This window comes from Cygnus olor, chromosome 28 (genome assembly GCF_009769625.2).
Source record: "Cygnus olor isolate bCygOlo1 chromosome 28, bCygOlo1.pri.v2, whole genome shotgun sequence".
Classification (NCBI taxonomy): domain Eukaryota; kingdom Metazoa; phylum Chordata; class Aves; order Anseriformes; family Anatidae; genus Cygnus; species Cygnus olor.
In genome coordinates, this window is record NC_049196.1 from 882,816 (window position 1) to 898,632 (window position 15,817).

Genomic DNA, 15,817 nt, shown 5'->3' on the forward strand with positions numbered 1-15,817 from the left:
GACCGCGGAGCAGCCGAGCGACCCGGAAGCGCGCGGCTAGAGCGGAGGCGGCTTCCGGTGGGGCGCTCTAGCCCCGCCTCGGTGCTCCGGCCGGAGGACTGACGGCAGGGAGGCGCGGAGGAGGGGGGTGACAAGATGGCGGAGGCCTCGGCGGCGGCCGCCGTGTCCCAGCACCGCTTCTTCTGCCACAGCTGCAAGGGGGAGGTCAGCCCCAAGCTGCCGGTAAGCCCCGGGGGGGGGCCTCGGACCCGCCCCCCCCTGCCCCTCGGAGCCCCCCCGAGGCTTTATTTGTTATATTTGGGGGAGGGGGGGGGGCTGCACCCCAACGGCTGCGGGCAGGGCCGGGGCGCCCCCACCCCAAAACTTGGCAGCGCAGTGGGGAGGGGGCGACCCCGAGGCCCCCCCCCCTTCCCGAGCCCTGAAGGGGTGAGGACCCCCCCCAAAGGGATGGGGACCCCCCCTGAAGGGAAAGGGCCCCCCCCCCCCCCCCAAAGGGATGCGGTGCCCCCCCCCCCCCCCAGCTCCTTGGGGGGGTTTTAGGGGATTTCGGGGGGGGTCTCGGGGGTCCCTCGGGGTGTTTGGGGCCTGGTGTCGCCCACCCCGACCCCAAATCCTTTGGGGGGATGGGTTCGGGGGGAGATGCCCCTCGTTGAGGGTCGTGGGGACGAGGTCCCCCCCCCCCCCCTCCCCCCCCCCCCAGTCCTTGCTGTCCGCCAGGAGCTGCGATGCCACCCCCCCAAAAAAAAAAAAAAAAACAGGAAAAAATGAAAAAAAAAGGGAAAAAAAAAAGAAAAAAACGCCAGCCCCACGCCGTGACCGCACAGGGGGCGACCCCGCGGGGGGCTGACACCCCCCAGGACCCCGCAGGGTGCCCCCCCTCGCCCCCCAGCCCAGCAGAGAGGGGCAGCTGATCCTGGACCCCCCCCCCCCCCCTCCCCCCACGTTGCCGTGACCCCAATACTCCCCGTTGGGGGATTTTGGGGCTCTGACCTGGGATTTGGGGGCTGGGGGGTGTATTTTTTGGGGGGGGGGGGGGGGGTGGTACAGGGATGGGTTGGCGCTTGAGCTGCCCGGGCAGGGCAGGGCTGGGGGGGATGGAGGAGGAGGAGGAGGAGGAGGAGGAGGAGGAGGAGGAGAAGCCTTCATCCACCCCCCGTGTCCGTGCCCAGCTCAGGGGCCGCTGCTGTCGCCTGCGGCCGTGCCCCGCTCCGCTGTGGGGGTGCTGAGCCCCCTCCCGGGGCCCTCGTTCCCTCTCTTCTCCCAAATCCTTGCCCCGCTCTCCCTCCCCACCCCCTCCGTCTGTGCCTGATTTCGGCTCTTTCCCCCCTCTGCGAGCGAGGGGCGCTGCCCGAAGCCCCCGGGGGTCCCCACCCCGAGCCTTTCCCGGACCCCCCCTTGCCCCCCGGTGGCTTCCTCGGCTTCCCAACCGGGCACGGACGGGGCTCGATCCTGCTCGGCGCTGGCGTTAAGGAGGTTGCCGAACCCTCGGCTCCTGGCGGCCGCTCGCTCCACTTTCTATTTCGAGAGCGCCCAGAAACCCAGCTCGGGGCTCCGGCGCCGCCCCGCTCCGCTCCCCCCGTTCCGTTCCCGCGGGACGAGGCCGCGAGGACGCTTCTGGGAGTCTGCCCCGAGTCGCTTGGATGTTGCCAGCTCCGGGGAAGCCGACGGGCTTCGAGGAGCAGGGCCGAGGGCTCGGCTCGGTGCTGGCCCCGCCGCGACGTGGGGATGGGGCGTGGGGGGGGGGTGGTGGTGGTGGTTTTGGGGTCACCGAACGCCGGCTGCGGGGCCGTGGGGCGGCTGCTGGCCCCGGATGAAATGGGCTCAGCCGTGCGAGGCGGCCCCCGACGGGCCCGGTGGTCCCCAGCGGTCCCCAGCCCCTTGGATCCGCGGTGATTTTTAACGTGGGGAGGAAGAAAAAAAACAAAAAACACAAAAAAAAAACAAACGAGGGGAAAGACGCGCGGCAAGAGGTGAGGGCGACTGGGGTGAAGCCGCTCCCGCAGCGCCGCCGTGGATGGAGCAGAGGCAAGGTCGGGGCACGGCGGCCCCCGGGTGCTGGAAACGGGAGGATTCCTGGGCAGCTCGACGAGCACGAGGCCCTGGGGGTGTCGGGGAGCTCGAGGAGGAGCCCAGCGGGGGCTGCGGTGCCGATCCGTCCTTCCCTGAGCCCCGCGGGGTGCTCGGGGCAGGCTGCCCCCCTTCCCCATGTCGGAGCGGGGTCGTAACACGGAAAGAAAACGCCCAGAAGCTTCCCGAGTCGCTCTTTCCGCCCCTTGGTGTCCTCGTGTTCCCGTGCTGAGCACCCAGCCCCCCCAGGGTGCTGTTTTGGGGTGGCAGCTGGGTCCTGGGACCCCCCCCCGCCCCCCCCGGTGGGGGCTCGGGGGCAAATCCCCGCGCAATTCCCCCCCGAAGCCCCGGGTGAGGTGGGGGGGGTCTCGCCTCTTCCTTCAGCCCACCGCTGAGCTCCTCGGGGCGCTTTTTGCGTGGGTGACGGCAGCCGCCGTGACCCCGGGGCCTGGAAACCTCCCCCCCCCCCCCCCGATAAAAACTAAAACAGAAACGAAAGCCCCCACCCCCCCCCCCCCCCCCACCCCGGAGGGCCTCGACCGGGGCGAAAACCCGCGGCCTGCGCCGCGCTGCGGGGGCTCACGGCACCTTCCTCTCCCCCCCCCCCCCGCAGGAGTACACGTGCCCGAGGTGCGAGTCCGGCTTCATCGAAGAGGTCACGGATGACTCCAGGTAACGCGCGCGCCGCCGCTCTCGCTGCTCGCGTCTCTCCCGGGTGTGCGACGCGCCCGGCGCTGGGGGCCGGGGGCGGCGAGGGAAGGCCGGACGTGGGGTGCTCGGCGGCGTGCGTGGGGGGGGAGGTTGGGGACGTCTTTCAGCAAGGTGGGAGCGGGGTCGAGGCCGCCGAAGGGGAAGGAAAGCGCGTGGGGGCCTTGGGGCCTGGTGTTTCAGGGTGAAAGCCGTCATTCCGGGGAGTCGAGCTCACGTCTCTTCTCAAAGGACCTTTGTTTCCTCTGCTGGCCCCCAGCTCGGTCTTCTGCCCTCTCAGATCTCACAGCCCGAGCCACGAGAGAGAGGAAAACCCCTCCGCAGCCGCCGAGCTCCCCCTGGGGGCACGGCCGTGGGCGCTGGGCACCCCGCAGAACCCCTCTGCCCGCGACCGGGGGTCCCAAACGTCGCCAGCCGGGTGCCCGCCGTGCTCAGGCCCGGTCCCGGCGCTGAGCGACCAGATTTCTCGGTCGGGTGGCGGCGTTGTGGGCACGAGGCCACGGGTCTGCTCCCCGGGGGAGCCCTTCCGTCCCCAGGGACCCCCCCCCCCCCTCGGAGCTGTGAGACCTCCGGCTGGAAAAGCGCCCCCCGCTCACTGCGGTCTCCCTCCGGCACCGCAGGTCCCGCCGTCCCGTCCCCTCTGTCCCCGCGGAGCAGAGGAGCAGCGAGAGCTACTCGCCCCGGCGCGGTGGTTTGGGCTCTTCCTCCTCCTCCTCCTCCTCCTGCTTCTCACCGCACGCCTTGGCCCCAAATCCCCGAGGGAAAACGCCGCCGCGTGCGGGGCGCCCCCCGAGGCCAGGCCGCTTTTGGGGTCGGGGCGGGGGGAGGCTTCACGGCTTGGAGCAGCGCCCGAGGCCGCGGGATCCCCTGCACCCGCTGGGTCCACGGCAAGCAGCAGCAGCAGCAGCAGCAGCACCGGCGGCACCGAGCACCCCCACGGCACGGCCGTGCCCCCCCCCCCCCCCCCCCCCCCCGCCCCGGGCGGTGCATCGGGGCCCCGCGGGACACCCCGCGCCCTTGCCCCGCAGCAGGAGCAGCTCGCACGCCGTTTGCTCGCCCCTCTCTCGCTCGGGGCACGCGGGGACCGTGCTGCTGGCGGGGCTCCCCCCGGCTCTCCTCGCGGTTTTCGGGGGGGGGGCCCTGCTCTCACCAGCTCTTCCTCTCCAGTTTTCTAGACGGCAGCGGCGTAGACGACAGCCCGTCCACGCAGTTCGCAGAGGTGAGTTTGGCTGTCTTGGCTAAAACCAGCCCAGGAGAGGTTTTCTGGTCCTCTTCCTCCTCCTCCTCCTCCTCGGAGCAGGGCTGTGGCTTCTGAAATCGCCCCAGAAACGCCTGAGCTGCACCGAGATAAAGCCGTCTCTCCTCCGAGCCCGCGTGTCAGCGTACAGAGGGCTCCGGGGTGCCCCTGGGTGAGAGGCGCTGCGTAAATTTACGTGGCTCTGGGGATTAATAATGACGGAAATTCCTCTCCCAGCGGCGTGGCTGCGGGCAGGGGGGGACGTAGCTCGGTGGTAGGCACCGGGAGGACGAGCAGGCTCGTCTGCAGGGTGTTAATTCAAGGAAAAGGTCACGAGCGTGGCTTTCCCCTTCCCTCCGATGCCAGATTGAAGCAGGCGACGCAAGAGACGCGTGAAGTGAGCTAATTTGGTGTGAAATGGCAACGAAGCTGCTCCGATGGTGTCATAACACGATGAGGGTCTAGTACGAGCCGGAAAGGAGCAGCCCTCGCGTTACGCTCCGTAGCCTTTAATTAATTAATTAAGCGTGAGGGCGCTGCTCCCTCAGACACCGCTCCTGGCCCGGCGTCAGAGCAGAGGTGCGGGGCGTGGGTTCTGCCCCTAAAACCCCCCGATCCCTCCCTAAAACCCCCCGATCCCCCCCTAAAACCCCCCGATCCCCCTTAAAACCCCCCGATCCCCCCTAAAAAACCCCCGATCCCCCCTAAAATCCCAGCCTCGCACCGCCTGGGGGCTGCTCACCAGAGCCCATCTCCTGCTGGGATCCACACGGAGCAGGAAGGAGCCGCCGTGTCGGTCCTCCCGGGGGTGGCCCAGCCGATTAGTCGGGGCTGTAATGAAGCGTGTTTGCCAGACTTTTTTATTTTCCTGGGGGCCGTGGCAACCGTAGGAATTCGCTCGGCTGCTCCCGTCGAGGTGGAGCCCCCTTCCGCCGTGCCGGGTCGGCTGGGACGAGTGACGGAGCCGTGCGCTTTGTGTCTCCCCTTCCTCCCCGCTCCCCAGCTTTGGGACCACTTGGACCACACGATGTTCTTCCCCGACTTCCGACCCTTCCTGAGCAGCGGCTCGCTGGACCAAGACGGCAGGGACAACGAGAGGGGCCACCAAGCCCACGCCGACCTCTGGGGGCCCAGCCGCCCCCCGCGGTTGCCCATGACGCGGAGGTACCGCTCCCGGGGCAGCTCGCGCCCCGACAGGTCTCCTGCCATCGAGGGGTGAGTGCCCAAAACGCCCCTGGGAACGTCTCGGCGGCCGAAAACGGGCTCTCGGGGAGCAGCCTGGTGAAACGGGAGCCTGGAATTTAGGGTGGGAGCCCCCTGGGGCCCTAAAAACCCTCGGGTCGTCACGCCGCAGGCTCTGCCCTCCGTCCCCCTCGGCACGGAAGCGGCGCGGTAGCGGCGCGGGGAGGGGGGGAGAGGTGGGCCGTGCCGCGGCGCTGCCAGCTCTCGCCACGGGGGAACAGCTCGGGGCTCGGGAAACTCAGCCGCTTCCCGGCCCTCTCGCAGCCCTCCCACGCTGCGATGAGTTGGCATCGCTCCTGCCTCCTCCTGCGCCCGTCTCAGGGCTCGCCCTTCTGGGGAAGGCTTCACCGAGGCGTGAGCCCAGCCACGATGGGAGCAATAATTCGTGTTTCGCGGCCCTTTCTTGCTAAAACGCTGCTGCCGCCGTGGATTTGTTTGCTCAACGTGTTCCTTTTCGCTTCCCTCAGAATAATACAGCAGATCTTCGCGGGGTTTTTCGCAAACTCGGCGCTTCCCGGCTCGCAGCACCCGTTCTCCTGGTGAGTAGCGAGCACGGCGTCGGCCCTGCCTTTGATCACGGCTCTCCTCAAGCCGCTGGTGCGCCCAGTAAGCACCAGTTGCACGGGAGCTTCCTTCTCCTGGTGTGGCTGCTGGGGTGAGGTTTCTCCGGGTGCTACAAACCTCGGGGCTGTGTGTGGAGGGGGGCGAAGCAGCTCCCTTGACTCCGCTCCCGCCCGCAGGAGCGGGATGCTGCACTCGAACCCTGGGGACTACGCGTGGGGACAGAGCGGCCTCGATGCCATCGTCACCCAGGTGAGACCCCCGAGCGGGCCCGGCTGGGAGAGCTTTGAGCTGTGCCTGTAAGATTTTGTGTCCTTCTCCCCCTGCTCTCCTGCCCGGTCGGTCCCACTGCGGGAGAGCCTCGTGGACAGGGCCAGCGCTGTCTGGCTCGGCGCCCTGCCTTTTTGGGGAGGGTTTGGACCTCTTTTGGGTGGAAACGCGGTGTTTTAGCTCTCCGCCTTGCCAGTCCGCCTGTGGTGCAGGGCTCACAGGTGCCTCGCAGCAGGCTCAGCAGAGGCTGAAAATAAAACTCCCGTCTCAGCCTCGGGTCCCGCTCCGAATCCAGCGTTTTGTACCCATGAGCCACTTCCCCCTGTGGTTTGGGGAAGGAGCCGGGCACGCTGCCGTTCCCCGGCAGCCTCGTCTGGCTCCCTTCGGGGACCGGGGGTGCCCAGCTCCATCCCCAGCCTCCTCCAGGGCGTCGGCGTCACCGGGACGGGAAGGCAGAGCGGGCGGCTGCCGTACTGGGAGCTAATTTGGCTGCTGCCGCGGTGCTGACGCCTCAGAAGGCGCCCGGCTGAGCCATCTGCTGCCGTTCAGAAGCAGCCCCCGGCTCCCACGCCCGTCTCGCCCGCCTTGCTCACACTTCCCGAAGCGCGGCAGCGCCCGGTGGCTCCGTGGCTGCAGCCGCCAGCCCTGCCCGTCCCGGGGCTTCGTGTCCCGGGTGTTTTAATGTGGCCTGGAAAGGAAACGGGGCTCCCCCGAGTGCTGCTCCCAGCTCTGCCCCGACCGTGTGTGAACCTGTTGGGGCTGATCCTGGAGTGAACCCGGGGCTCAGCAGCACAAAACGCCCGCGAGGCAGTCAGGGAGCTGTAAGGCGAGGGAAGAGGCGCTGCCAGCGCCGCAGCTCGGGCTCAGCCCCTGTTAAGCCCCAGAGACTCCACGCTGGAGATGGAAACCCCCGGGGCAGTGGGGTTAAGCCCCTGGAGATGCAAAACCCCCAGGGGAGCCGGGTTGGGTACGGCCGCTCCTCGGCTTGGCGGCAGGGCCGGCCTAAAGCAGCTCCTCGTGGCTCCCCGCCGCCCTGGGGGGCTCCTTTCTCCTCCTGACACCCCGATCGAGACCTGGGGGAGGCAGCAGGCGCCCCGTTCCCTCGGCTGAGCAGCGCGAGGCTCTTCCCCTGCCCAGAACATCCCCTTTGGGTTCAGGATCCTCCAGGCCCTTCGCTCTCCCAGCTGGTGATAAAATGTCTGGAGGGGGGAAGCGGTGCTAGAGGTGGGATTGTCGAGGCTGGGAGGTGGCAGCGAGGCGTGAACGCTGAAAGGGCGGCCGCAGAGCAGGGAAATCACCTGCACCCGGGATATCCAGAGGAAACTGAAGATGGGCAGCAGGAATAAAGGAGCCGTGAGGCCGCAGGGGGTGGCTGGCACTTCGGGGACAGGTCGGGGATGTCCCCCCGGGGACAGCCGGTGCCGAGCTGCTCGTGCCTCGGTGGCTGGTGCCGGGACGCGGCGCCGTGCCCGTAGCCCCGAGTACAGCCGGGTGTTTTCTTCGCAGCTCTTGGGACAGTTGGAAAACACGGGACCACCCCCGGCCGACAAAGAGAAGATCTCCTCTCTCCCCACAGTGACAGTAACTCAGGAACAAGTCGGTAGGTGAAGCCAGCCGCCCCGCGGCGCTCGGCTCCCGATGCTTTGGTGCAAAGCGTGCGTGGCTCGGGCACAGCCTGGGGGTTTGGTGCCCGAGTTCCCTTCCTCCTGTGCGAAGGATCGGCCCCTTTGTGGCGACCTCGTGTCCCCAGGCAGCTGCTGGTGCAGGAGGGCAGAGGGCAGCACTGCTCCTTCCTCCCGAATCACTTGCCCGCTGCCGGCTGGGGCGCTCCTGACTTTCCTCCTGCTGTCACCTCTGGTGCGGTCCTTGGGTTCCTCGTCCCCGATCTCTGCCAGTTCAGGCCCTCAGCAGAGACCTTCCTCGTTCTGCAGAGCGTTTGCGCCGTCTCCTCGGCCTCCCAGTCCTCTGGTTGCTTCGCCCTTCTTTAAAACCTTCCGTTCGTACCGCTGCTGATGGTCTCGTTAGGGCTGGGCTTGGTGCGTGTCGCGTTCTCCCCTTGCAAATTGGCTCGCAGCAGGGCTGGTGGATGCGGCTCCGAGCATATTCCTGCCGAATTACTTCTGAAATGTCATGTAAGACCTGCAGGTTTTTGTAATGTAGCTGGCAGCGGAGACCTGTGGGCTTTTTTTGCAGTGTTTATGGTTTTGCAATTAGCTCGCCGAGGGGATTTTTCTCCCCGTGTTTGCAGGAGGTTGGCTCTGCCGGCTGCTCGCAGGATCCCTTTCCCACCGAGCCGCTCCGTTAAGACAAACCGGTTGATTAGAAAAGCTGTTTCCGTGACAGATATTTTTGTCTGGTTCTTTTTATACACCCGTGGCTCTCATTCTTGTCTGGGAAGCCAGGAAGCCTCCGAATTTCCATGCTGTAATGCTCAGCCCTGCCCTCATGAATTGACACAGCTCGAGCCGGGCAGCCTGGCAGGCGGGAGAGGAGCACTGGGAGCTTTGTCTCCCTGCTGCCTGCGGTCGGGCCGTCTGTGTTAGCATCAGCCCCGCAGCATCAGGCCCAGGATGAAGGAGGAGGTCAGGTTTTCGCCGTCTCTCCCCCCTGACAGCGCTCCGCAGCGCGCTGTGTCCTCGCGGAGCAGGGGAGGACGTGCTGGAGGTGTCCTCCACCAGCCTCGCAAAGCCTCTTGCTGCACGAGGAGGTTTTGTCAGCTAAAATACCCCAAATCTGGCGTTAGTCACGTGCAGGAGTTCCTTTGGGGAAAAAAAAGGAGTCCCTTCGGTACCTGGGTGGTGCGTGCTGCGGGCTGTGAGCACGGTCCAGGCGAGCTGCGGCTCTGTGCGGGTCGGCGCCCGCCCTGCCCGCCTCACCCTGCCCCGCTCTGCGCCTCTCTTCCAGATACGGGCTTGGAGTGTCCCGTGTGTAAGGAGGACTACACGGTGGCCGAGCAGGTGCGGCAGTTACCCTGCAATCACTTCTTCCACAGCAACTGCATCGTGCCGTGGTTAGAGCTGGTAAGGGCCTCGCGAGCACCACAAGCAGCCGCGGCTCTTCGGGGCCCAGCCCCGCGTGCCCCAAGGGGGGAACCTCGGGGCAAAGCGGCCCCTCCGAAGCCATTTCCCTGAGCGCCCCCCCCACCCCCCACCCCGCGTTTCTCTTGCAGCACGACACGTGTCCGGTGTGCAGGAAGAGCTTAAACGGCGAGGACTCGACCCGGCAAGCACAGAACCCCGAGGCCTCAGCGAGCAACAGCTTCAGCAGTGAAAGCCAGCTACACGACCGATGGACTTTCTGACCTCGGGGGCTTCCTCGGGGGGCTCTGGCCGGAGCGTTCTTACTACAGATGTACATTGTATTATAATTCAAACAGAGTAGCAGGAAATATAGGGCAGGGGAGGGCACCCACCCCGTGGTATCACTGCGACGAGTGCTGTCATTTTCCTGAAACGTTAAACTAGCACCTCCGAGCCAATCGCGTCTCCATCGGAATTGCCTCTTTAGTCCCAAATCCAGAGTCTTTGAGTGATTTGACTTGATTTTATACCTGTGAAACGTGGCCTCTGGAGGGGCCGGGCCGGGCAGGAAGGTTTGTGGCTCTCGTGAGGACCCTGCCTGGGCCCCGGGCTCTCGGCACAGCCTCCGTGCACAGCATCGGAGGTGGGGAGAGTGTCCCCGCCGCCGGCTCCTCTTGGTGACGGAGAAACGAGAAGATTTTCCTCCTCTGGCCCCTTCCCGGACCCCTCGAAGCGTGTGGGTGGTTTTTTTTTTTTTCCCTCTTCCGTTGAATTCAGGCGCTAACGTCTATAAAGTGGCGCCCCAGGTGTTCTCGGGGGAGGCGGAGGCGTGGAGGGCTCTGGGTCGGGTCTCACCGTGGCGCCGGTGGACAGAAGCACGCTCGGGACGCCCGCGAGCCCCCGGTTCTGGGAACAGGAATGCACACGCAGGAATTTTTGGTCTCGTTGTGGACTTCTTCTTCCTTTTTCTGCCCCTTCTCCATGTGCCTGTGGCCCCAGGTCTGTCCAAACCTGCCTCCCCCCCCCCCAAAAGTGAGTCGTTTAGGATCCTTAGCTGGCTTTTATCATAGGGACCACATCCGCGGCGTCCTGCAGGACAGCGGCCCTAGCTGCAGCCCCTTCTAACGGCGGGCTCCTCGGTGTCTAACACCCCATCTTAATTCTCCCTTAGTCCGGTAACGTCAAGAGAATCTCTTTATTTTTGCGGATGTTTTCTTCGTTTTATTTCTTTTCCACTTCTGTAACACCTCACCCGCGTCCCACTCCTCGTTTTTATCGCCCCGGCGCCGTCTGAGCCGCGTGGCGCCGCTCAATCCCCGCTCGGCCTGGCGGGGAGAGGGAGGTCGCGCCCCAACACGTCGCCCCTTCGTTGCTGTGACGGTGTACTACGTACACTCGATTTAAACCAGTGTTCTGTTTGCTATGAAGTCAAATAAAGGCCTTTATAAAGAAGAGCGGACCTTGAGAAGGTTGTTGGGGCGGGAGGAGGTGGCCGAGGGGCCGGGGAGGCTGGCGGAGGACTAACGGGGATGGAAATGAGCTCGTGGGGTGTCCGTAAAGGGGTTTTCTGGGCAGATCGGTTCTCCTTCAGGCCCGGGGTGGCAGCAGCTGCGCCCCAGCATGGCTGGGGGAGCGGTGGCCAGGGGCAGGGTGGCCATTGTGAGGCACCCACCGTGTCCCCCAAGGTTGGAGGGGGCTGAGGTTGAGTGTCAGGAACCCGATGTTCCTTGCTGGGGACTTGGTGCCCCCAGGGTCCCTCCCTTGCATCGGGGTTTGGGGGAAGGAGACGCCCCCCCCCTGCACCTCTCCCCCTGCTCCTCGTGGTTTTGGGGCCAGGAGCATCCCCGCTCCGTGGCAGGATCCTCTTCGGGAGCCAGTTCCTGGCTCAGCCCCGGCAGTTGTCGGCAAAAAAAGGGAAAAACTTCAGCTGCAGCCAGCACCCGGGCTGAACGTTTCCCTTCCCAGCTTTCTCTCGTTGCTTTTTCCCCCTTCTTTAGCGTTTTGTGCTCCCCTAAAGAGCCCTGTGCGGGCAGGGGGAGGTTTTGGGATGCCACAGCCCCCCAGTGACCCCTTTGGGGTCTGTTCTGGGTCCCCTCCTGCGCCCCCAAGGCTTGGAAAGGGCCCGAAGTGGAGGATTTCCTCCCTTGGCTATCCTGGGAACCTCAGGGCAGCGCCGAGAGACCTCAGCGGGGGGATTTGGGGCACCGGGGGGGCCGCGCACGGCTCCCTCCCCTTTATAAATCATGGTGTGGCACCGGAGCCTTTTGGGGCTCCCATTTCTGAACCCCCCCAGGCAGGGCAGAGCGCCGGCGGGTCGCACACGCGGGAGCACCTCCACGGGGCCGAGCTTTATTGGTGGGGCCGCTTTTTTTCGGTGGTCGCCCCACGTCCGTCCCCGTCTGCGCCGTCGCCCCCGCGTCTCCTCCGGGCCGAGCCCGCGTCTCCTGCGCCGCGGCGCCGGCCCCAACCTCACCTGGCTGCGTCCGCGCCAGCACAACCCGGCACCGGCATCGCCCTCGGCCACGGTGGAACCAAAACTGGGGGGAGGTGGCGGAGTCCCGAGCCCCCCAGCTGTCCCCGGGGACGGGGAAGGGACCCGTCCCCTCCCCATGGTGCCGGGCTCGGGGGGCCGCTGGGGCTGGAGAGAGCCGGGAAGCGCGGGGCCGCCACGGATCACTGCTCCTCCTTCTCCTCCTTCTCCTCCGGGAGCTTCTTGCGGGTGAAGAAGCCGAGCTGGGGACGAGAGGGAGAGGACGGAGGGGATGAAGCAGCCCCCGCCCCGTCCTGCCCTGCGACCCCCTCCCCCCCCCCCCAGCTCTCACCCTCCACAGGCAGAAGATGATGAGCGCCAGCAGGAGCAGCCCCCCCAGGATGCTGCCCACCAGGATCCACAGGGAGATGGGCACCCGCTTGGCCTGGATGATTTCAAGCACCGTCTGCGGGAAAAGAGGTCCCTGGGGAGCACCGGGGGGACAGGGTGACCCCCCCCCAGCCCCCTGCCGGGGGTCCCCCAGCTCCTACCTCCCTGCGCTGAGCCGCCTCCCCCAGCACCAGCGCGCTGCCCCCCGGGACCCCCAGCGCAGCCGTGCTGACGATCCTCACGCTCCGGAATTTAGCCTGGACCAAGGGCGAGAATCAAAGCTGGGGGGGGTTCAAGCCTCGTTCCCCACCCCCATCCCTCCTGCTGGGGCTTGGGGGGGGGGGGGGAGGGGAGGGGTCCCAACCCGGCCCCTCGCCCCGCACCGCGCGGAAGAAGTCGTTGTGGATGGCGCGCAGGACGTGGACGGAGACCTCGCCGCCGCGCTCCAGCCGCCCCAGGGCGCAGCTCAGCTCCTGGCACCAGGCGTTGCTGCAGTCCTGCGGGGGGGGGGGGGAAGAGGCGATGTGGGGGGGGGGACACGCAGCGAGGAACCCCCCCCCCAACCCCCGTCTCGGGGCCGTCCCGGTGCGGCTCACCAGCCTGTCCACGCGCAGCAGGTCTTCGGGGTGCACGGGGACCACGGGGGCTGGACCCCCCCTGCGTGGCTCCTGAGCGGGGCCGTGCAGCTCGCACGTGGCCTGGACGGAGGGGACGGGAGCCGTGCTCAGCACCGGGGGGGGGGGGGCTCAGGACCGCCCCCCCCCCAGCCCCGGTGAGGCCTCACGTTGTCGGCGAGGATGCGGGTGACGGAGAGGAAGGCGGCGCGGCGGTAGCCGAGGGCCGGCAGGGCCATGCGCAGGGTGAGGTTGCGCACCGGGTAGCAGCCCAGGTTTTGCACCTGGGGGAGGAGAAAGGTGTGGGCCCCCCCCCCGACCCCCCCATGCCACCCCCTTCTTCCTCACCACCCCTCGCCCCCGTTACCTTCACCGTGGTCTTGAATTCGGGCCCGGGGCCGTGGGGGAAGGTGCCGAGCGGGTGCACCTCGTAGCGGTGCAGGTTGGCCTCGCTGCCATGGGGGGGGGGGGGGGGGGGAGAGCGGGGTCGGATCCTGCCCCCCAGAGCCCCCCCCCTGCGCCCCCAGCCCGCCCCAGTGCCGCCCCCAGCCCCACCTGGAGAGGAAGAGGTCGGGCTCGTAGCGGATGGGAGCGGAGATTTGGACCCCGTTGTCCTGTGGCGTGGCCTCGGCGCTGTCGCTGGAGGGGGCGATGGGGCCCGGTGGGGTCTGGGCTTGGAGAAGACCCCGGGGGACCAGCCCTGGGGGTTGGGGGGGCCACGGGGACACCCCCCCAGCTCGCCCTCTGCCCCTACCTGGTGGCCTCCAGGCTGACCTCCGCTCGGCCGAGCAGCACCGAGCAGCTGAACTCGAACTCCAGCGCGAAAGAGACCTGAGGGCGAGGGGGCTGTGAGGGTCCGGGGGGGTCCAGGGGTGGTCCCGGGGGGGGTCCCGGCCCCCTACCTTGGCCATCGAGCGGAAGACGGGGTAGCTGATGCTGCAGAGCCGGCGGTGGCCCCCCAGCGCGGTGCACTCCAGCTTCACCGGGCTTGTGTCCTGTGGGGGGGGGGGACTGGCACCGGGGGGGTGGCTGAGGACGTGGCAGCCAGGGGGGGGGCGTGAGGGTCCCCGTGAGGCTGAGGGGTCCCTCCTCATCCAGCCTGGGGGGGGCTGAGGGGGGACAAAGGGGTCCCCAGCTCCCAGCTGGGACCCAACTGGGGTGAAGTGGGTCCCCGTGGCCACCCGGGGTCACACAGACCCGGGTGGTCCTCAAGGGGCTGAGCACCCCCCGATCTTTGCTCCGGGGGGGGGGGGGGGGGGGGCGCACCTGGAGCACGAGGCTGGAGAAGAGCAGGTTGCCGGAGAAGCGCAGGAGCAGGCTGGCGTTGTAGGCGTTCTCGCCCTTGTTCTCCAGCACCACGTCCAGCACCGCCTTCCTCCTGCCCTTGCGCAGGACGTGGGGGCTCTGCCTGCAGTGGGGGGGGGGGGGGAGGGGGGGGGGCATTACGGCCCCGGGTGGTCCCGGGGATCCCTTGGGGACCCCGTGCCCGGCCCCAGCCCCGTACCCGTCCCCGGCGATGTCCATGGTGGCGCGCAGCACCAGGTCCGCGAGGCACTCGTCGTCCTCCCCGCAGTCCTTGAAGAAGGGGATCTGCAAGGGGACGTCGCTGGGTGCTGGGAGCAAGGGGGGGGGGGGGGGGCAGGGCACGGGGCCGACCCCCCCCCGGGGAGTCGGGGGGTGGGGGGCACCCACCAGCTTGCGGACGGTGCTGGGGGACTTCTCATCCAGCACCGGGCCCCCGGGGTCAGCCAGCGCCAGCCGCACGGTGAAGCTGAGGGGCCGCAGGTAATCCGTGGTGTCCTGGGGGCGGCAGCGGGGGGTCCCCGTCAGCCCCCTCAGGTGGGGATTTGGGGCGGGGGGGGGGGGGTTTGGGGGGAGGGATGTGGTGTGCCCATGCGCTCACCAGGACGTGGAAGGGGAAGCGGAGGCAGCTCTGCCTGCCCAGCGAGAGCTCCGCGCGCCGCTGCAGCAGCCGCCGGGCGCCCGAGTCGAAGGCGGCCCGGGCCCCCCCCGCCCGCTCCTCCAGGGACACGTTGTACCGGAGCTCTGCGCGGGGACAAACCGGGGGGGTCAGCACCGGGGGGTGGGGGGGCTGCGGGGCTGGGGAGGGGCTGGGGGCACCCTGGGGTGCTCTGGAGACACCCTGGGGTGCTCCGGGGTCCCAGTGGAGTGCTCCGGGGACACCCTGGGGTGCTCTGGGGACGCTTTGGGGTGCTCCGGGGTCCCAGTGGGGTGCCCTGGGGACACCCCGGGGTGCTCCAGCGTCCCAGTAGCATGCTCCAGGGACACCCTGGGCTGCTCTGGGGACACTTCGGGGAAGCGCCCCCGCCCCCCCCCAGACCCCCCAGTGCCAGGAGCCCCGTGTGCCCGCCCCCCCCCCGGCGCTCACCGATGTCCCTGTCCCGCTGTCCCCGTGCCCGGGTGGCGGCGCGGAAGCAGACCCTGGCCCGCAGGCAGACGGCGCCGACGCCGCCACGCCGGCAGTTCTTCTGGATGACGTTGATGGCCGGGGGCTCCACCGACAGCGTGGTGTTGACCTGGACGATCTGCCGGGAGCTGGCAGCGAGGGGACAGCGTCACACCCCGGGGGGGGGGGGGGATACATCTGTGTGTCCCCCCCCCCCGTCCCACCAAGGTGCTCCCGGAGACCGGGACCCTTCCCGGGCAGCAGCAGCCGCTCCCCTTTGACCCCCAAGGGGAAACTGAGGCGCAGAGCAGGCGATGCCCGTGCAGGAGGGAACCCCGAGGGCCGAGCCGCGGGGGGGGGGGGGAGGGGGGCGCGTCCCGGCGGTGCCCCGTCCCCCCCGTCCCCAGCGCTCACCGCAGCAGCACGGCCGCCCCCTGCGCCCCCACGGCCAGGTCCACCAGCCCGTCGCCGTCCAGGTCGAGCCGCGCGTCCAGGCTGCGCCCGAAGTACAGGAGCCCCCCCCGGCCCAGCGCCGCCGCCTCGATGCGCTGCGGGAGGCGAGAGCAGGGCGAGCGGTGGCTTCTCCGCTGGCTCGTATGAGGTTGTGCTAACACCACCGTGGGACCCGGCCGGCTGCCGTGGGCAGCAGGACCCCGGTTTGAGCTCACGCACGGGCACCCCCCCCCCCCAATCTCTCACCTGCTTGTAGTGGGGCAGGAGGGTGCCGGGGGCGCCGTGGTAGACGTAGACGGCGCCGCGGTGCCCGTCCTCCAGCGGGGCCCCCACCACGGCGTCGTTGAAGCCGTCGTGGTTGAGGTCGGGGACAGAGGC

General features: G+C 68.2%; 2 protein-coding genes across 3 annotated transcripts; one reads left to right on the top strand and one right to left on the bottom strand.

Annotated features, from left to right (window-relative positions):
• Nucleotides 1–21: 21 nt before the first annotated feature.
• RNF115 (ring finger protein 115) lies at nt 22–9,515 on the top strand. Of its 2 annotated transcripts, none has more exons than XM_040538878.1 (9): nt 22–222; nt 2,681–2,739; nt 3,943–3,994; nt 5,016–5,227; nt 5,722–5,793; nt 5,995–6,067; nt 7,592–7,685; nt 8,990–9,105; nt 9,255–9,515. In XM_040538878.1, exons 1-9 carry the CDS (start codon nt 136–138, stop codon nt 9,384–9,386), a joined length of 897 nt encoding a protein of 298 aa, XP_040394812.1. In that variant the 5' UTR covers nt 22–135; the 3' UTR covers nt 9,387–9,515. The 2 variants fall into 2 exon arrangements, with proteins under 2 accessions (XP_040394812.1, XP_040394811.1); XM_040538877.1 differs by having other exon boundaries at nt 67–222; nt 3,396–3,994.
• Nucleotides 9,516–10,324: 809 nt separating this feature from the next.
• Nucleotides 10,325–15,814, bottom strand: ITGA10 (integrin subunit alpha 10; the record flags this gene model as incomplete). Its single annotated transcript, XM_040538582.1, has 17 exons — nt 10,325–11,838; nt 11,928–12,041; nt 12,127–12,222; nt 12,349–12,462; nt 12,562–12,663; nt 12,750–12,863; nt 12,947–13,031; nt 13,135–13,218; nt 13,334–13,410; nt 13,482–13,574; nt 13,846–13,987; nt 14,084–14,169; nt 14,272–14,379; nt 14,483–14,625; nt 14,969–15,135; nt 15,401–15,534; nt 15,686–15,814. Coding segments are annotated over 17 exons (1,848 nt in total), but the record flags the coding sequence as incomplete, so codon positions are not given.
• Between the last annotated feature and the right edge of the window lie 3 nt (nt 15,815–15,817).